The 22203-nt window shown below is 34.7% G+C and overlaps 1 protein-coding gene across 2 annotated transcripts in view; it reads right to left on the reverse strand.

Moving 5' to 3' along the window:
* The window catches only part of NOX4 (NADPH oxidase 4), a 238008-nt gene that overhangs the window by 95242 nt on the left and 120563 nt on the right, over positions 1–22203 (reverse strand). For both annotated transcript variants that reach the window (XM_044668216.1, XM_044668215.1), the window contains exon 12: positions 14663–14723. In XM_044668216.1, coding sequence (XP_044524151.1) covers positions 14663–14723 — 61 coding nt within the window. The remainder of the gene's footprint in view (positions 1–14662; positions 14724–22203) is intronic.

The raw sequence follows: 22203 nt of genomic DNA on the forward strand, positions 1-22203 counted from the left end.
TGCCTGAATAGAAAAACTTTTCCCTTCTCCCATTCAATCCCTTTCCTCACCAAAAAATGACCCTTCTCTCTCCTTGTCCCTGTTGCCTGCTGTTAAAAGTAAGGTAAAGGGGCAGCTGGGTAGCTCAGTGGATTGAGAGTCAGGCCTAGAGACGAGAGGTCCTAGGTTCAAATCTGGCCTCAGACACTTCCCAGCTGTGTGACCCTGGGCAAGTCACTTGACCCCCATTGCCTGCCCTTACCAATCTTCCACCAAGGAACTAATACACAGAAGTTAAGGGTTTAAAAAAATATATAAAAAAAAGTAAGGTAAAACAGGGAGACAAGATGGGGGTGGAGGGGTCAGATTAAAGGTAATGAAGAATGTAGAGGCATGGTCGGCAACCAAAAGTAGAAGATAAAATCCTAAGTAGTGTCAAGGAGAAAATGATACTTCTTACACAGCTCAGCCAGGATTCTGTTTTATGTGTAAGCTATACATAGATCAGAAAATGTCCTTTGTCTTCCTGCAGTGATTTAGACAGCATCCTTTACTTTTATTCCTACCCTAATCTGTATTTTCAGAGGCCAAGAGGTATAGATAAAGCACTAAACTTGGAATCGAGACCTAAAAAAGCATTTAATTTGGATTCCAGAGGCTTAGGTACAAATTCTGTCTCTGACATACCTCTGTAACTATGGGCAACAACTGGCAGCCTAAATCTCAAATCTATAAACAGAAAGGAATATAACTACTTTTAAAAAGATTTATTAAATGTTTACTGAAGTCTTATTATAAGGAAGGGATGGAGGTAAGTAATTATTATAGGAATGTAAAAGACATAGTTCTTACCTTCAAGAACATCATTATTATGTAGTAAGGAAGAAAAGACATGTTTACAAATCACTAAAGAAAAAGGCAGCATCAAAATGCTGCCGACACAAAGCGTTAAGATGTTGGGAAGGAGAGACCAATAGGCCATCAACGAAATCCAAGGTCTAAGAAGGCAGCAGAGTACATTCGAAAGAGAGTATTAGTTCTAGAATCAAAAGATCTGAATTCAAACTCTACCTTTGAAACTTATGAATATAAATGTAGATAATCATTTAACCTGCCTAAGCCTCAATCTCTTCATCTGTGAAATGGGGGCAAGGGGTTTGAACTAGACAACCTAGGAGGATTTTTTTTCATGCCCTCCCTCTGAGACTATGTCAAATATAACTGAATAAATCTTGTTTGTATTTTGTTGGTTGCATATTATTTCTCCTATTAGGCTGTAAACTACTTGAGATCAGAATGACATTTACCTTTCTTTGTATCCTAACACATAGCACAGTACTGGGCACATAGTAAATGTTTAATATATGCTAGTTGACTGAATCTAGATCTATGATCTTATGAAAGAGATTGGTGCCATACTTAATCAGCTTCTTGTAGGATGGAACATCACTCTATTTTTCTATAATTAACCAGTGAAATCTGACTTTTAAATATTAATTATTGCCGATAAAAATATCTGGTTGAGAGTAATATTTCAATAGTCCATTCCTATACTATACATTGAATTCCCATTTCCTACCCCAACTCCATTTCTAGTTTCTTTACCAGGGCATCTCTCATAAATCAAATTGGTGAAGAAAATGGAATTATAGCTTTTCAAAGTTGCAAAAGACTTTAGTGACCATCTAATTGAACCCTGATAATGAATCCCTTCCACTGATAAAAATTAAAAATGTTGGAATTTCTATGGAGAGTCACTCTAATATAGTTCGGGGGGACTTGTGAACATTTCCAACCATTCTGGAAAACAATTTGGAATCAGGTAAGAAAAGTTGCTATAAAGTTCATATCCAAGATCTCACCAAGTAGCATAATCCAAGGTGGTCAGTGACAGAAAGAAAGGTCATATATATCCTTGAAATAGAAATAATTGCACTTTCTGTAGAAGTAAAAACAAATCAGAAAACTGGAGACTAATGCCCACTGACAGGGCAACAGATGAATAAATGATAGTATTAGAATGTATCAGAATATTAGTGAATTATAACAAATAATAAAAGGAAGTCAGCAATAAATAGGGAGACTCATGAGTCAAACCAAAGCTAAGAAAGCAAAAAGAGAACAAAACTCATAATGAATGTAATGAAATAAGTAAAGACATTGTCAAAGGACAATAAAAACCCGATCCAATTTATAGATGAATTATTGGTTCGAGAGAACTACCATTAGAATACAATTTTCTCATTCCCCTGAAGAGATAATGGCCTCTAATGGTGAAGGATGATACTTATACTTTAGTTAAAGTCAGTGTTTTAGGATACTTTGTTTACTCTCTCCCTTCCTGCTCTTTCCCCACATTCTTTTTATCCTGCAGGAGAGGGAACAATGGAAAGAAGCATAGAGGTGAATGATTATAGTATTAAAACACATTAATAAAACATTTCTAGAGCATTCATGCATTCTTACTTATCTTCATCTCTTCCTAAGCAATCCTTCCAGTTCTGCCAGGCAATTACCTCCAAGTTTCCCTTTATCTCATTTCCATCTTCAAGTCTCTCCTCATCTGCATTCCTAGAAGGTTTGACTTAACTAGCAGCATTCTTCCTCCTGTCATTCACTCAGTTCAGAAATCCTACCCCTTCTCTTAGTACTTGGAAAAAACTACAAGAAGAAAGGGACAATTAATCCCAACTTAAATCTGCTTTTCTTTTAGAAGCAATTACTGTCTGAACTCACACTTTCAATGTCTTGAGTTAAGGGGGCAAAGGGAAGGGATGCTGAAGAACTTAGAGGTTCCAGATAATGCCATAATAAAATGTATCTGGTATACATGAAGCCAATTATCATGAGGGGAAGCACTTTCCTCCTGTGTCTTTAACTTTGTTGTTTGCTTTTCCCTGACATCTGTGGAGAGGTCCTACATGTACTTCCCCCAGTATGTATGTGCAAGTATGTACATGCACACACATAAATGTGGCTTCAGACCTATTGCTTCCCCACTTGGGCATTTTCTAGTCTAGTCTCTAGGATTTGTGGCTTTGATGCTTGGCTTGTTTAATGGTTGCTTTTTCTTTGATCCATGGTTGTCTGAGGTTTGGCCCAGTTTTCTAACTTCTTTGAGTCTCTCTCTTGTTAATCACTTGTCCCATCTATACAAACACTCCTTGAAGGTACAAAATAAAAACACTTTATTTGCAAGTTAATTTGGATAACTGTGTGACTTTTTTCCCCATTGCTCTGTCCTCAAAAGCTTAGTCAGCACCTTGATTGTCTGTCATGCTCCGAGCCTTAAATGAAAACTATATCTATTTGATTCAATTTGTAATGAGCTTAACCTATAGAGTTGTAGAGGAGGAGGTTGTTAAAAGGGGCGGTGGTGGTGGTGGCTGTGGTATGGTGGTGATGTCTGTTTTTTACAGAATGTTGGGTCTGGGTTCAGGAAGACCTGAGTTTAAATATGGCCTCAGATACTTATTAGGTGTATGATCTTGGAAATGTCACTTAATCGGTGGCTGCCTCAGTTTCCCTAACTGTAAAATGGGGATAATGGCACCTATCTTCTTGTTCTGTAGATAAAATGAAATAATATTTGTAAAGTACTTAGCACCACACCTGTTACGCAGTAAATGCTTATTCCTTTTTGGGATGAGACCTGCAACTTAATTTGTATGGCGTACTCCAGGTAAAGAAACTCCTTAGACCAGTGATGGGCAAACTTTTTAAAGAGGGGCCAAAGGAAAGGAAATGCTCATCTGTCAGTCTGTTTCTAAGGCAACTCTTTTTAAGTTTCATTGTATTGTATCCTACTCATTGTATTCATCAGATTAGGAATAATGTCAAGGCCAGATAGAACATTTCAGGGGGCCACATCTGGCCCGCGGGCTATAGTTTGCCCATCACTGCCTTAGACCATCGGTTCTTATCTGAGGTCCACAGACCCCCCAAGGGATTGAAGGTTACATGTCAAGATGTCTGTGAACTTGGTTGGAAAAATATATTGTTATTTCACTAACTTCCAACTAAAAATTATTATTTTCTACAATTATGAATTTTTAAAAATATATTCTGAGGCAGGATATAAAGGCCTTAACCTAGATTGCCAAAGAAGTCCATGAAACATAAAAAAGATTAGGAAACTTTGCCTTAGAATCATGCATTTCAACAACTGTTTTTTAATTTATAATTTTCTGCTAAATTTTTCTTGGGAATATTGAGAGGTTTTGTGACTTGTTGAGGTTCACACAGTACAGACTTCGTCTCAACTCAGGGATGAGCTCTCTATTGCCATTTTGTTGTTATTCAGTTATGTCTGACTCTGTGACCCCCTATTTGGGATTTTCCTGGCAAAGATATTGCAATGGTTTGCCTTCTCCGGCTCATTTTATAGATGAGGAAATGGAAGCAAACAGGGTTGAGTGACTTACTCAAAGTTCCACAGCTAGTAAGTGTCTACGGTCAGATTTGAACTCAGGAAGAGGAGTCTTCCTGCAAGTCATCTAGCTGCAGAAAAGTTTTTTTTTTCCCTTTTTCATTTTGTCATGCTACCTTCAAATAGGTGCCTAATTCTTTTAATGTTTACAGTGGTGGGGGCAGCTGGGTGGCTCAGTGGATTGAGAGCCAGGCCTAGAGACAGAAGGTCTTAGGTTCGAATCTGGCCTCAGACACTTCCCAGCTGTGTGACCCTGGGCAAGTCACTTAATGCCTCTTGCCTAGCCTTTACCACTCTTCTGCCTTGGAACCAATACATGATATTAATTCTAAGATGGAAGGTAAGGATTTAACCAAAAAAAAATGATTACAGTGGGGATATGAAATTCTTCTTTACACTGACTTGGATTTTACTGAGTATTGACCTAAACCCATACATATCTAAAACATGATGTTAATGTTTTTGATGTTGGTTAAGATTTGTTGCTGAAGAAAATGCTTAAAAGCTCTATTTCCTATTAGTGTATATGCAATTATCATGAGGAAAATAAAGCCTGACCAATTATACATGTAGCATTTATTTGTTACCAATAAATTCAATTAAATATTAATCTGTCTTCATTTCACACACAAGCATGCATACACATATATTTTCACATCATAAAAGTGAACGAGTCAAACATACTAGATCCATCAAATACTACATCTGTTTGGTTTTTATTTTTAGGCTTTGAATTAATCAGCAAATTCCTCAGCCCCTTCCCACCTCCACTGCATTTTCTCTGAGCTTGTTAAATATACGGGGGGAGGCGGGAATGCCCTGGCAAGTAGAGCATTATAGTCACTTACTAATCAGCGACTATATCTTCTCGGTGGCATTATAAGTGAGCTGTCAGCCACTAAAAAATGGCAGCATGGATTTCATATTCATAAACCGAGAAACCAGGGGAAAAACAATCTATCCTCCCTCCTGAAAACAGATGGGCATTTAAATGGCAATGTTCACACGAGGCACATCTCATTTCCCTGATGAAGTAAGTCAGTAAGTTTCCTGAGAAGTGTGCCTCTGGTCTCTCGGCTATGATTAAACCCGGCTTACATTCATTAGGGATTAATTGCAAAATGACAGTTTCTTGATGGATCTGTGACATCATTTGGGTGAGTATTTTCTCCATTAGCAAAGATAAAACCCGAGTTCAAGGTCATGAAGGACATCAATAAAATGGAAGTGTGCCTCCTTGTCTTGTAGGATTTTGTTTTTTCTATGACCTTCAACGCGTTAAAAACAAATGCTAAAAGATTTGTCATTCCTATCACCTCTGGCTTCTTTTTTATTAGCCTCATTGCCATAAAAGGTGGCCACAAGAGCTTAAAGGTCATTCTCATTTTGTCGAGTTCATGGGTCATGATGTCACACATACATATACACATATATGTGTATGCATACGTTACATATTGTATTATATATTTGTGTGTATATATGCAGTTATTGTTCAGTTGCTTCTGTAGTGTCTGACCCTTTGTGACCCCATTCAAAGTTTATTTGGCAAAGACATTGGAGTGATTTGCCATTTCCTTCTCCAGCTCATTTTACAGGGGAGAAAACTAAGGCAAATAGGGTTAAGTGGTTTGCCCAGGGTCACCCAGCTAGTAAGTGTCTGAGGCTATATTTGAGTTCTGGTCTTCCTGATTCCAGGCTCCTTGTTTTATCCACTGCACCTCACCTAGCTGCCTACATAAATGGAGACAGACAGACAGACAGACAGACAGACACAGAGACAGATACAGAAACACAGAGATAGAGAGTAAAAGAGAGAATGAGAGACCAGGGGGAGAGAGAAAGGGAGAGAAGAAGAGAGACAGACAGACAGACACAGAGGCAGAGACAGAGGCAGAGACAGAGACAGAGAGAGAAAGAGAGAGAAAGACAGAGAGAGAGAATAAGAGACAGAAAGAATGAGAGACAGAGAGACAGAGAGAAAGAAAGAAGCAGATACAGAGACAGAAACACAGAGAAAGGGAGAGACAGAGAGAGAGAGAGAGAGGCAGAGAGAGAGAGAGAGAGAGTGCACTGAGATATTATGTGATATGTGGAAGGTCACACAGTCACTATATGTCAGACTGAATTTGAATTCAGGTCTTCTTTCTGACTCCATACCCAATTCTTTTATGTATGTATGATGACACCCATGTAATTACCAACTTTCTGGAAAGGAGGTGTTTTTTTTTACATTTGGATATATTGCTTCCCATTTAGCAGACACTGACTGCATGTACATTAGAAGAAGTATATATGAAGCTCGTCTAATTTGGTAAACACACCAAAAAAAAAAAAAAAAAAAAAAAAAAAAGGAAGTCCATTGGAATAAGTTTAGAGGACACAGGGTCATTTCTATCCTCTTATGAGACATTATGACACCATTTTTGCATAAATAAGAGTTTATGTAATTTGTCTGGAATAGCACAGAAGCCAATTTGTGTCAAAGGCAGGATTCAAACTCAAGTTTATTTCACTCTGAGACTGGTTGTCTAGCTACATGTCATTATGTCTCTCAAATATATTATGTTCTACAAAATTAGTTGAACGATATTCTCAGTAAGACTCAAAGTGAATTGCTTCTGAATGAAATAAATTAGAAAAAAAAGTAGTTCTATTGGAAGTAGGTTGACATATTGAGTAATCTTAAGGCAGTTGTTTCAGAAGTACTAAATATTAAAAATAAAAATTGTAATTACTTTGTTTTTTTATAACTTGAAGTTATGAAATATAGTAATGAAACTTAATATCTTCCCGTCTAGCTCTAAATTGATAAAATTATAACTGATTTAGTAAAGATACCAGAACTCATAAAGCTAAGTTATTATTTACTCATCAAAGTAGTCCCCCTAGGGAGGTTAGGCACTTATTACAACAAGACTGTCTCTCAAAGTACATCTGACAGCAATTCCAAAAAAGGAGGTAAAATCCCAAAGGATATCATATTGAGAAACATATCTTTTCCTTTATACTTCCCTCACCCCTATCCTCCAAGATGTGTGGTTCAGAAAAAGAAACTAGAAATGTTGTCCTGGGAGAATATTAATGGAGACAACGTAAGATAGGAATTTTTTTAAATTATCTCCCTTCTTCCTAAATATTCAACTAAAGCCTTACCTACTAGACTCAGGAAAATTCGAATTGATGAACTATTTCATATGCAATTCAATACAATTTTCTGGAATTCTCATTATGTATATATGCAACTATGAGCAGTTAGTGGTTCAATAGATAGAGCACTGGATTTAGAATCAAGAAGACTTATCTTCCTGAATTCAAATCTGGCCTCAGACACTGACTATCTATATGTCCCTGAGCTAGTCATTCATCCCTATTTACCTCAGTTTCCTCATCCATTAAATGAGCTGCAGAAGGAAATGGCAAATCACCCTATTATCATTGCCCCAAAATCCACAAATGGGATCACAAAGAATCAGACATAACTGAACAATAACAATAAAATCTAGAGCTACATCAGGTTCTGAGGAAGGCAGTCTTTGAACTCCTAGAATTTACACTCTCTGGAATTTATACAAATAACTTTGATGCAAATGATAAAATACATAATAGAACAGCAATATATGATAATTTAGATGGAGTGGTATGGTAGAAGATTTCCGAGGAAATCAATCTCAGATTGTGAAAGGCCATGAATGCCACAGTAGAAAATCTGAATTTCACTCACTTACAATATATTAGAGTAGTCACAGATCTAAAAATATGGAAGATTATTCTGTGAAAGTACAAAATAGGGATTAGAAAACAGAAAGATATCAGGTGAAAATACCCGTTAGGAAACATTTGCACTCATCTGAGCCTCTACTAGTCTGGTGCCAAAGGAAACAGGGAGGAAGGTTCAGATGCAAGACATACTGTGATCTACTAGCAGAAATGCAATGATACAGGACATTTCTGAGGGACTTATGAGAAAGAACGCTATCCACACCCAGAGAAAGAACTGTGGAAGCAGAAACATAGAAGAAAAACATTTCCTTGATCACATGGTTCAATGGGGACATGATTGGGGATGTAGACTCTAAACAATCACTCTGTTGCAAACATTAATAATATGGAAACAGGACTTGACCAATGATACATATAAAACTCAGTGGAATTGCTCATTGGCTACAGGAGTGGGGAGGGAGGAGGAATGGGAAAGAATATGAATTATGTGTGAATATTCTATATTAAATAAATAAATGAATTTTAAAGTTTAAATAAAAGACATCATGTGAGAGTAAAATCAGTAGTACTTGGTAATTAAATGGATAAGAGAATTGAGAGAAAGGAAATAGTAAAATAATCATTTAAAAAGCTAATAATAATAGTTATAGTAACAAATAACTCCATGGTTTCAAATATGACAGATTGCATGACTAGGGAAACCACAGGGAGAAAGAGTGAAGAGAAAGTTTTTATGAAGGAATGTGTTCTGTATTTCTCAGGGTCAAGGTATTGATGGGACACATAAAAATGTCCTATAGACAGTCAGAGCTGAAGGTTTATGGGTTAGAAGAGAAGTCAGGGCCAGAGTTAGAGTTCTGAGAATTGACTACATAGAGATGATCTTGAAGGTGTGAAAATGCTAATGTAATATGAGTTTGTGAGTTATAAATGAATTATGTAAAAAAATAGCAAGAATGATTGACATTTACATAGTGCTTTACATTTGAAGCTTGCAAAATTCTGTAAAGTGTTATCCGTATCTTACAAATGAGGAAACAGAGGCTCAAAAAGATTACATTAAGAGCAGGAATTTTGTGTCAATCAATAACTTTCTATTTTGGAATTTCAAAGAATCTCTGGGTTAAGCACATTATTATAAAATTAAGCCTCTCCTAAAATATTTGCTCTCTAATACAGTAGAACAATAAAGTGGAGGGAAATACAATTTATGGGATTAGAGGATCCAGGTTCAAATCTCACCTGACTCCAAAACCAGCACTCTTTCTATCATATCACACTGGATTGGAATTCAGCCAACTATATATCTGACCTTGGGCAAGTCTCTTACCTTCATTGGACCTTGGTTTCTTCAACAATATTAAGATGGGATTTGATATGATGGCCCCTACAGTTCCTTCCAGCTCAAAATCAATGATCCTACATTCAAATACTGTTATGTACTCATTCTGATCAGTATAGCACAATGACAATAAATGTTGCAAAAATAGATATCATTTTCTAATGGAAAAAAATATTATGCATGCATTGTCTCAGTACACGTTCTCCTGATATAAATCTTTTCATTAATATACAACACAAGAATGACAAATAAAAAATCAATCTCTTAGACATATCTACTCACAAATAAGTAATACATACTTTCACATTTTGGTTTCTGCCTTTACAAAGCCATCTAGCAAAGACAATTAAAATATCACCATACAACATGATCTAATAAGAATAAATCAATCCAAGGAATAGACATCCAAGGAATTTTGGATGAATAAAAATGTAATGAAGCCAAAATTGAAAATTCACCATGTAGTTTCATCTCAGAGGAATGGTAGATTCTGAAATAACAAATGTCACCTCAACCCCAAAATTTTCTTGAAGAGACAAGAGATCATGTAGACAGACATTATAGCATCTAGGAATTTGGCAAGTATCCAGAAATCCCACATGAAGAGGACATTAAGACTAGCCAAGAGTTTGATAAAATACCAGACTAGCCTGAATATAAGTTGCATTTTCTTTCAAGTTCTACCTGTATATAATTATATTACAGCTGGTGTTTTTCACTTTCTACCTAAAAAGTTTTCTTATTTTCAAATAGATGCTTCTTAAGTGGCATGAATTTTTAAAGTATCAGTTAAAAAGGGAAATAGATGGATTGGCAAAGAAGTAAAAAGATGAGAAAAATAATAAAATTTTAAGTCCTTTCTTTTGGGAAAAATGTATCCTGATTTTGACTTCATCTTACAAGGGAAAATACTCTTCGTTAAACTTTTAACCAAAATACACAGAAATTGATCTGAAAGTGAATGGATAAAAAGAGCAGATATTTTAGAACCCCAGAGATATTAGCAAAATGTCCTATCTTTCAAGAAGATGCTTCCAGAGGTCTAGAGCCATTGCCTAAGAGGATAAGTGAACAGATTTTTTATGTAAAAGTACATTCTGGGAAGCTTTTGAACCCAAAGGGAAAAGAATAACTGAAATAATTAAATACTTTAAAGTTTCCAGAATGTTTCCCTCAAAAAAAAAACCCAACCTTTTTAATAGGCATTTGCTGTTTTTACCTTTGAGTCTGAGCCTCGTACAGCATCTTGAACATAGAAAGTGTTCAATAAATCCTTGGGTAAGTGAACAGAACCTCAATGATGATTTCTGTCTTGAGGCTTTGGGGAGGCTTTTAGTTGTCTCACATTCATAAGGATGTCTACTATTAGGTCAGTTCCTCCATAATGGTAACAAAGAGCCATTAGAAAAGGAATACTGGGAACCTATGAGCTTTAGAGAGAAATACATTCATAGAACTTAGGGGCAGGAAGGCACCTTTAGCTCATATACCACAGAAAACTAACATCAAAAGAACTAGTTAGAGGCAGACACAGGACTAAAAATCCTTGCCTCCTGACTTCTATTTCAGTCAATGCTGCTCTTGATCATATACCTTAAGAGTACAGTAGTATTAGCTTGCCACGAGTAAAAATATCCCATTTACAAAGTTTTTGAGAACTGAATACAGAGGTACATAAATTGTAAGATTTGGTTTATAAGCTGGTCAGCTTAATCAAATTGCTCTTTTCTCCTTTCTCACTCAATGTTTATGATATGGAAAAGCTTGCTGGGGATGGGGAGGGAAGGGAGAAGGTTTTTATTCAGAAATTAAAGTGATAGATCTATTAGTTGAATTTTAATTTATGCCAAAGTGTTTTCTAATTTCCTATCATTCAAAAAGATTTTTGCTCAGTAATTTTTATTCTTGGGCTTATTAAAAATTGTATTATAATATTTTTAAATAATAAAGGTGATTAAATTTAAAAATATCAATGAAATTTTAAAAGTCAATAGAATCTTACATTTATGGAGTGATTTACATTTTATAAGAGACCTTCCCTCACAGTGATCTTGGGAAGTAGTTTGAGAATATAGTCATACCATTTTGCAAACAAGGAAAATTGAAGCCCAGAGAACTTGGGATTCATCTTCTATCAGACAGACATATCAGATGGAGGCAGATTCAGACTTAAGCCTTCTTATTTCAAATATAGTACTTTCTGGCAAAATAGACCATAACCAACAATATTCTTTCCATTCTAGTATATATATCTATATATACACGTTTATACATAAATTCATAAGTATATTTGCATATAGACATAAATATGATTTATATGTAAATATATACTAGAATGGAATATATCTTATTATATATTACATATTTATACAGAGAGACAGAGTCATAGAGAGAGAGACAAAGAGAGAGAATCTAGGGATAAACTGAGATACAACAAAGAGAGGTTGAGGAAAGGGAGAAGTTCCCATGTCCAGTAAAAATTGGAGAGAATAAACGGGTACCCAGCTACATTGGGCTACTGAAAAACAAAAGGATAGTAATTTTTATTGGAAGTCTAGGGCACAGTAAGAACTGAGATAAATGGGCTATTAGATGTCACTAGCATGGGAAATTTAAGGTAAAAATCAAAATAAGGGTTGAAGCTGAACAAAAAAATAGAATTTAATGCCTTTTTATCCTGTGATTACAACCAGCTGCTACTTCAGGACATGGGAGGATAATCTAGATATGAAAGTTGACAACTTAATGTCCTCCTTGAGATTCAAAACATTGGCTACTCTGAAACTCAATTTACAAGAAAAAATAATACTTGATCAAAAATGTTTAATCAAAAACTAAATATTTGATTTAGAAAAAACAATAAATTATAAATCACTTCTAAGGATATCCACCAATTGGGGAATGGCTAAACAAATTCTGGTATATGATGGTAATGGAATACTATTGTGCTCTAAGGAATAATGAACAAGATGATTTCAGAAATAGATAGAAAAACCTAAATGAACTGATGCAGAGCAAAATAACCAGAACCAGAAAAAAACATTGTACACAGTAACAATAATATTATGAAATAATCAACTGTGCGATACAACGATCCAGGACAATTCTCAGGGACTTATGACAAAGAATGCTATCTACCTCCAGAGAAAAATCTGTTAAGAGCCAGAATTTAGATGAAAGCATTTAATTTTTCAATGGTTTATTTGGGTTTATGTTTTGAGCTTGTGGTTTTATAAGATTATCCACTTACAAAATTGAACAATATGGGAATATGTTTTATATGATAATACATCTATAACCCAGATTGAATTCCCTGTCAGCACCAGGAAGGAATATCAGGAAAGGTAGAGAGGGAAATAAGCTTGATTATATAACTTAGGAAAACGTTGAAAATTTGTTATAACATGTAATTAGTAACAAATAAATAATATTTTAAAATAAATAAATAAATCCCTTCTAGGTCTAAAATTCTCTAATTCTATAAAATTAATCAAATAATCTTTGGGTTGTTTTTTAAAAAAACAATACTGTGAATTACTGAATCTCTTTTATCTCAATCCTATTTATATATTCTTATCCACTTATATTTAATAAATTTTATCAGGGTAAAAATTTAATTAATCATAATGTCAAAAGTCAAATTCAGTTTTCATTTTAAAACCTCTAACCTATTCATTTATGCATTAGACTAAAAGGTAAATGACTGTTTTCAAGGGAGTATTCATTTAGCTATATCTGAAAGGTTAACATGAATAAACATGTCTTGTGAACTACAATGCCTGACATTGGTATGAAGTCATTCAAATGAGAGCCTAACATATATGTTCAACAGTCAAAGAAGTATGTAATAGGAAAACACTAAAAATTCAACACTGAGTAGAATCATAGAGTTCCCAAGATGCCCTCTCTCCATGGTATTTTTCAATAAGAAAAATGTAAAGGAAGATGAGAACATTAAGATCCTCTAGTATTATTAAACTAAAGGGAGAGATGATGAAACTACTAGAATTATCATTCAAATAAATATTTTTTTCTTTAAACCCTTGTACTTCAGTGTATTGTCTCATAGGTGGAAGATTGGTAAAGGTGGGCAATGGGGGTCAAGTGACTTGCCCAGGGTAACACAGCTGGGAAGTGGCTGAGGCCGGGTTTGAACCTAGGACCTCCTGTCTCTAGGCCTGACTCTCACTCCACTGAGCTACCCAGCTGCCAAATAAATATTATTCAACTCATATTTTATAAATTGAATAGCATTAAAATAATTTTAACCAATAATTGAATGGCAAGTAACTAGGTGGATTTTCTTTTTTACTTGTTTTTGTTAATTTGAAAGGAGGTACTAGAAAGGACAGATATAATAAAGTATTAAAATTATTATTGAATATATTATTAAATATCATCTAATAAATTGTTAAATTATATATACATAGAAATGGATATATAATTATTAGCAAGTCTATCTTTCTTCTGCCTTCATTCCTAGTAGATAACTGCTTCTCCTACTTCACTGAAAATATAAACAGCATCTAGAACCAAGAAGTTAATTATCTACCTTCCTCTATCCAAAATCTCTCTTAAAACTCATTCCCTTGTTATCCATCCAGACTTTCATGAAAGGATGTTTCATTGACCTTTGACAACTAACCCTTTTGCACTTGTGTTTTGGATTACATCTTCATTTTTTTTCTTTTGATATCTCTTCTTCTCCCCTGAATTCCAACCATACTTGTTATCTGAACCATTAGTCTATGAACGAATTACAAACTGACTTCAACTATTATTTAACTAGAATCTAAGCTCAAAGGTAGGCCTGATGTCTCATGACTTTTTTGAATCCACCAAAGCATCTAGATAATAAACATGTATTTAAAACTGTAATATTGAAGAGAATAAAGGCACACTCCTATAATCTCTAAAACTACAAGGGGTTGGAGGGAAAGGGAAGAAAAAAAGCACAGAGAGATAGATGGATAGAAACAATATATAGAAAAATAGATGGATAAATAAGTAAACAAAAGAAAAAAATTAAAATTAATTAAATGCATGCATGGATCATAAATTAATGATTTATTGAATTAATTACTTAATGAGTCATAAATAAATGGTATTGATTATTCTTTAATCTCAAGTGAAGTTGCTCAAGTTTCCAAATGCTTTAAAGTCTGAGTGTCCAAAGTGAATTTTCTACATACCTGTCCAGTCTCCAACTATTTTCAGATGAACCCCAAATATTGCTTTGGTTTCAGTTGGGCACTAAAATAAATAAATAAATAATTTGTTGGTTAATTATGCATAATAATGGAGTATCTGATTAATATTCAAACATAATTTTCTTCATGTAGAAATGTCTGCAGAAATCAGGAAAGGAAAAGGTAAAATATTAAATTCTATATAAATTCTTGTTTAAAAAAACAAAGTAAACAAATCAAAAATACAAGCAGTTGAAATATGATTACTCTGGAATTAATAAAAAGCTAAGCATTTTCCTTTCCAAGAACATAATTATTATATTTGAAATAATATTAACATATTTTAAAATAATTGTTCTAGATATAATTTTATTTGAAAAAAATTGATTATAGTATGTCCAATGACCTAAATAACTACTTTGTGCCACAATCAAATGAGAACATTAATCCCAAAATTCATTCATTTCAAGTACTACAAATGTTGAAAAGGAGCTAACTGTACTGAGGGGAAAAAAGAAAAAAAGGAAGAGGAAGAGGAGGAGGAAGAAATAGAAGAAGAGAGGGAGAAAGAAGAAGAAGAGGAGGAGGAGGAAAAAATAAGCTAACACAGTAATGTGAGAAGAGGGACACAAGAAGAAAAGGAAAAGGAAATTTGATAGAAACAGAAGGCCAAGATCCATGATTCAAGAGAAAACATGGTTCAGGGGAAACCAAATGCAAACTAAGGAATAGAGGCATAGACCAGAAAGTAAAATGCACAGCAATGACCAATGCATCTGATTTTCTTCAACATAAAGACAGGGAGTCCTGGAGAGTGACATAGAACACAAAACTAATTATGGTGAGAGAATTAGATTAAAATACTAAGCAGTAATAAAATGGTAAAAAAGATGTAAAGGTAAAGGTATGGGAGCAACTAATTGATACCATATAATTAAAATCTCAACTAAAAGAGCAATTTAGGAGGGGAAGGAGTAGTATTAATGACTAGTTGGCAAAGAAAGTTAGATGACGGGGGCAGCTGGGTGACTCAGTGGATTGAGAGACAGGCCTAGAGACGGGAGGTCCTGGGTTCAAATTTGTCCTCAGACACTTCCCAGCTGTGTGACCCTGGGCAAGTCACTTGACCCCCATTGCCTACCTTTACCACTCTTCTGCCTTGGAGCCAATACACGGTATTGACTCCAAAATGGAAGGTAAGGATTTTAAAAAAAAGAAAGAAAGAAAGTTAGATGACAACTAGAATTCCTGTTATCTTCACATTTTAAGAATCAGAATTAATGAAAACATGGATTTCAAAACTTTATTATGCTTGTTTTATTGATTTTTCTAATAACTGTTATAAAATAATGACCATCAATAGGAAATTGAAAAAGCTTAAAAGCAATTACCCCTTTTTCTTATTTAATTATGTAGAAATATTCCATTATTTTGTTTCATGTTTATTTAATTGTTTCCTTTCACATCAATAGGGCTGTTCAATCTCATTTCCCAAATTAATGTTCCAAATATTAACTTTGACCAAAATCATTTCTACCTTCATATCTGTTTGTATAAGCTCTTAATAGAGAGACACTTTCTCACTATTAACAGGTATCCCAACTGCCTAACCCAGTGCCAGGCACATAAATTAAAACATGTTGATTAGTCCATTATTTTAATTTTCCCATTTATTTTCTGCTGCTGAATGAATCTATATCTAGCTATCATAGCATGATACAACAGAAAGGGTACTAGGCTTAGAGGAAGACCAGTATTCAAATCTGAAATCCCCCCAAATATGCCCACTTCCAGACATATATGAGTTCTGGGACCTTGGACAAATCTTTCAGTCTGTTTCCTCTTCTGTAATAGTCTATAGTGCCTATCATGCTGAATTGTAGTATATCTCAAATAATATAATATCCTTAAAGAGATTTGTAGACCCTTTATTTTCAGCAATAGAAAGATCTAATTATTTAGTATTCTTCAAAAGAGATGGCAAGGTAAAGTAGATGGAGGACCAGTCTCCAAACCAGGAAGACTTTGTCTTGCTCCTAACTATGTGTCCCAGGACCAGTCACTTAACCTCTGAATGTTCTAGGCAACTCTCTAAGATGATAAATTGCAGTTAAAGTGCTGCCTTGCATTGATAAAGAGAGTTTCTTCACTGGAAATTCACTCTACCACTGAAACTATAAATCTATCCTCAATGAAGCTAACAATACATGCCCTAAATCTCTGGAGTGTTTTATAAGGAAAACACTGTACAGATCTTAAAATACCACATTGAGCATGTTTGTAGCTATTATTACCTTCATCATTGTTGTTGTTACAATTATCATTATTTCATTCTCCTTTGTTCCAGGAAGTTTAAATTGAAAAATCATGGAACAAGTCACCATCCCACAAATACTCTTTTATCTTAATATTCAATGGATTGTTGGGCAGAGAGTTAAAATAAGCTTCTTGTTGAGGAATAAAAGCATTAGGATGAACAAAACCTCTGTTGATTCACTGAAAGTATTTTCAAAACATCTCTAGTAGCAAACAGGTCAACACAAATGGCATGGTCAAATATTTCATGTTATTCCTACATGGTTCTGATCTCCTCTAGTAAGTCTTTAAACTTTGAAAACTTTTCATTTCATGGAATTTACAAATTATAACAATTTGGGATAGTGAGATCTGTTTAAAACATTGGTGATATAAAAACAAAAGCTTATAACAAAAATTATTTTTAAAAAAAATTTAAATGTCATCTACATATTGTGCTGAAAGAAATAAGTAACTGAAGGAATTCCATGTGGACTTGAACAACCTCCAGGAATTGATGCAGAGTGAAAGAAGCAGAGCCAGAAGAACAGAGACTGATACACTGTGGTACAATCCAATGTAATGAACTTTTCTACTAGCAGCAATGCAATGACCCAGGACAATTCTGGAGTACTTATGAGAAAGAATGCCGTCCATATTCAGAGAAAGAACTAAGAGAGTAGAAAACACAGAAGAAAAACAACTGCTTGATCACATGGATCGATGGGGACATGATTGGGGATGGAGACTCTAAATGATCACCCTAGCACAAATATTAATAATATGGAAATAGGTCTTGATCAATGACACATGTAAAACCCAGTGGAATTGCTTGTTGGCTACAGGAGGGGGTGGCAGGAGGGGAGGGAAAGAACATAAATCATGTAACCATGGAAAAATATTCTAAATTAATTAAATAAAATTTTTCAAATAAAAAAATAAATGTCACCTACAAGGTTTTTAGTGAATTAATGCTATATCCATCCAATTGTGGATAATATTCTATTCTTTTTCTAGTGGTCCAGTTCCAGGACATTTCCAAGTTTATTGGTTGCATTTTTTTTGATATTTTCAGATTCTATTTATCTATTATCTTTTAATTTCCCAAAGCCTCAGCTTTTGATCTTTAAAATGAGATTGCTAAGAGCAAATACTTCATAGGGTGATTATAAGAATCAAAATATATAATACTTGTAAAATTCTATATAAATGCTAATTATTATTATAAGCTTGGCTTACATTCATGATGAGGATTTACAAAATAGAAATATACATATATTTATAAATATAAAATAATATTAAATAAAATATATAAATAAAATAATATATAAATAAAATATAAAAATATAAAAATGAAAAATGAAATAAAATAAAAAATAGTAGTTATAAACTGGCCAGTATTTATGCTCCTGATTAGAGAGCAAAACTCTCCAATAATGGTTTAGGGTTTGAGCTACCAGCCCTACACTAAGAAAGGTCCCTCTCTCCTATGTGTTTTACATTACACCTTCATGCTGCAAAGGGTTACCTGGCAACATAAGGACAGATTCAATCACAAGTGTTTATAAAAATGATATTAAATTCATCAAAAGTATTCTTTAGCAAAATATTTTTAAACATGTTTAAACCAAAGTAAGGGCAGGGAAGGACAAGGCAGGGCAGTGTCCACCAATTTTTTTCTGCTCATCTGGATTATTTCTTTCATTTTTCCTGCTGCTTGAATAGACACTTAAGATAAAACCCAGAATTACACATTTCCCAGTTTGTTCGTTTAAAAAACATTTGACATGGTTTAAAGAAGGGACCTAAAGACAAGGCAGACACTAGCTACTACCACAGTCTTTTTTTATTCCAAGGAAATACTACTGCCTCTCTTTCTTTATCATTTTCCTAAAGAAAAATACCTTCAAACTCCCATCAAAAGTGAGATGAAAACTTCCACATACCCCTCTTCCCACAGAAAATGTTGGGTCTAGAGTCAGGAAGACCCAAGTTCAAATCTGGCCTCAGACATTTACTGTCTATGTGACCCTAGGCAAGTCACTTAACCCTGTTTGCCTCAGTTTTCTCATCTGTAAAATGAGCTAGAGAAGGAAATGGCAAAGATATTTCAGTATCTTTGTCAAGAAAACTCCAAAAGAGGTCAGGAGTCAGAAGCCACCACAACATCCTCATCCCCACCATGTCCTTCAAGGGATGATCTCAAAATAGTTTATTCTCTTCCCCAATTAGGAAGAACTTTGAATTCCAAGGTTTTGGCCAACTAACCCCTTGCTGGGTTTGTCATATTATCATTACCATCAATTATATTCATGTAATGATTTAGTATTGATAATTATTTCTAATAAATTATTAATGATTGCTTATACTTAATGATTATTGTTTATAATAAATTTGTGTTTATAATAATTAGTTCTAAATAACTGATACTTATAATAATAATTATTCATTATGATAGTAGTAGCAATAGCAGTAGTGTTAAGCACTTAATGAATGTTTGCTGACTGGTTTTGGATGTTCTTTGGGAACTAAAGCATTAGAAGCATACCTCCCCATTATCCTTTGATGCTTGAGGTCTGGACTCCCCAAAAGCATGACCTGTGGGTTTTTCATGAGAGGCTGGCATTTATGAAAGAAGGCAGATTTGAGTTCTTATTGGAGGTGTGAAAGGAATCCTACTTTCTTCTATAAGACACTTAAAAAGGAAATTCTGTGACCACAGAGTCATTTCCAGGTATTTTCTGACCATCTACAAGCTAATTGCTTGCTTTCTTGCTTCCTCCTTCTCCTCTTCCCAAAACAATTGGAATCCCATTCCTGGACTCAGAGGTTCTGATTGGAGAGATTTCATCTAATCTTGCTCATCCCTGACCTACTAGGCCATGTCAACATCTCCTGCCTTTGTATGTGTTATGTTCCCCTTTTCAAATATAAGTTTCTGGAGGACGAGGGTTATCTTGTTGCTTGTAATTATATCTCCAGCACTTAGCACTGTGCCTGGTACAAAGCAGGGCTAATTAAAACTTTTTTGCTCATGCATTCACATTGAAATGAAACAAAGCTACTTTAGTTCCTGGGAGGTGTAATTTGCATGGGACAGAGTTGCATACTCCCTAACCCTAAAAGAAATTGGGATGCTGTTATGGGAGTGCCACTCAAAACAGAAATTTTGAAGGGAGACTGTGACAGCTGCAGGAGAAGAAGGGGTGAGAAGACCTAAGGAGCACTTACAAGAAAACAGAAGCTGCTGGAGAGAGAACATTGACGGACACTTTCAACCACCAGGGTGGAGAGAATAGCAAGGACTAGATTAGGTGGAAAGTCTGCTGGTGAACTTTACCCCAGCAATGGAAATTACTTTCCTCTCATCTCTTCTGTCTGGAGGATAGATATAGAATTACATTTTCTGTTCTTAATTAAGATTTTATTCAGTAATACTTTTAAAAGCTGACTCACTACAACTAAACATCTGAACTTCTAAAAATGCTTTTGGCTTAGATTTTTGCCTATTTGAGGGCAGGAACTACAGAAGAAAGGAGTAGGGTTCAATATGCATAAGCAAAGATATAGAAAAGATTAAAGTTTCAGGTCTAGTCCAAAAGTACCAGGCTTTATCTTAGCTAGAAATGGTGCTATGTCTTGAAAGAACCTTACAATAATTTTAAAATCCTTACCTTCTGCCTTAGAATTGATGCTAAGTATTGGTCCCAAAGGAGAGGAGTAGTAAGGGCTAAGTAATTGGGATTAAGTGACTTGCTCAGAGTCAGACAGCTAGGAAGTGTCTGAGGCCCAATTAGAACCCAGGACCTCCTGGCTCCAGGCCTGGCTCTCCAATTGCTGAGCCATCTAGCTGCCCAAGTTTCAAATTATTACTTTTTGGCCAAATTTCCCAAAAGGCTAGAATAAAATGGATTCAGGATTTTCTTTTTACCCTACAGGCTAAAATGAGTCAAAGCATCATTTTGCTGAATGAGGCAAGGCTATGCTGTATCCAGGGCTTATCATTGTGCTGTATTGTTTGTATTGTCATCATTGATGATGATGAAAACGATAATAATGATGACATGATCCCAATTCACTCATCTTTCCTCTCTCCCTTCCTGTCTTCAGAGAAAGTTCTCTAAAGGGGTAGAGCCAAGGGTGGTAACCATATCTAATGGAAAGAGAAAGGGTAGGGTTATGCCTGACTGGCAACATCTACATTCCAAAGGTGGGAAATAGAGATGGGAGTAATTTTTCTCATTGAGAATTTTTTCTCAACTTCACATACAGGCAAGTACAAATTTTATACCCCAAACAAATCCATACATTAGAGCCATTTCTTAAATGCTTGTTCCTAAATTCATGAAGATACATATTTCATCCATTCAAGGATTCTGGATGCCATTCTTGGAACTTAGTAATTTTATCGGCTCCATCAGGATGTAATTTTCATTTATAGTAAACAAATTCGGTTACAATAGACAAGGATATATCATAGCTAACAGCCTTCAGAGGTCTGCTTATTCCGAAAGTATTTCTTTGCATTTTTTTACCTGTTTATTTCATGCTCTAAGCATGTCTATCAATTTTCTACCTTACTGGTAGAAAAATGTAACTTCTATAGCTGCCTTTGTATGACAGGCTCTCTGAATTATTAAAACTAAATAGGTTTCCATGAGGACATTTTTCAAATATTTTATAGTCTATTTAGTAGTAGTAGAGTAGTAGTAGTAGTAGTAGTAGTAGTAGTAGTAGTAGTAGTAGTAGTAGTAGTAGTAGTAGAAGCAAGTGGTGGTGATGGTGGTGGTGTTGGTGGTGAATAAAACTAGTGTGATATTTAGAAATCATTTTCAAAGGAAAGTAAAGGATACTAAAAAGAAAATAGTCTTGTACTCAAGAAGCTTACATCCTATCTGAGAAAACATGCACAATAAATACAATCATATATAACCTGTACGTGAAAACAGATAAGGTAATTTGAGCAGAAAAAGATAAGAGGAATGCTTTACTAGGAAATGACATGCCATTTAAGTGCTACTTTTTTATCCCTTGTATTCATGTAGTTTTAGTGATAAGAAATATGCTTAAAGATAACGTATGTTTTAATATATTAACCAATAAAACTCCATATTCAAGTCAGTTCTGAATTAGCTTATGAAGACTAGAACTGAGCCAAGAGCACATGAAAAACAAAAATAAAAACAGTTTGTTCTTCTGTGACTGTGTCCCTCCAAACAGCATCTCTTAGTGTAATATCCAAAAGTGAA

The sequence above is a fragment of the Gracilinanus agilis genome, chromosome 3 (assembly GCF_016433145.1).
Source record: "Gracilinanus agilis isolate LMUSP501 chromosome 3, AgileGrace, whole genome shotgun sequence".
Lineage (NCBI taxonomy): Eukaryota > Metazoa > Chordata > Mammalia > Didelphimorphia > Didelphidae > Gracilinanus > Gracilinanus agilis.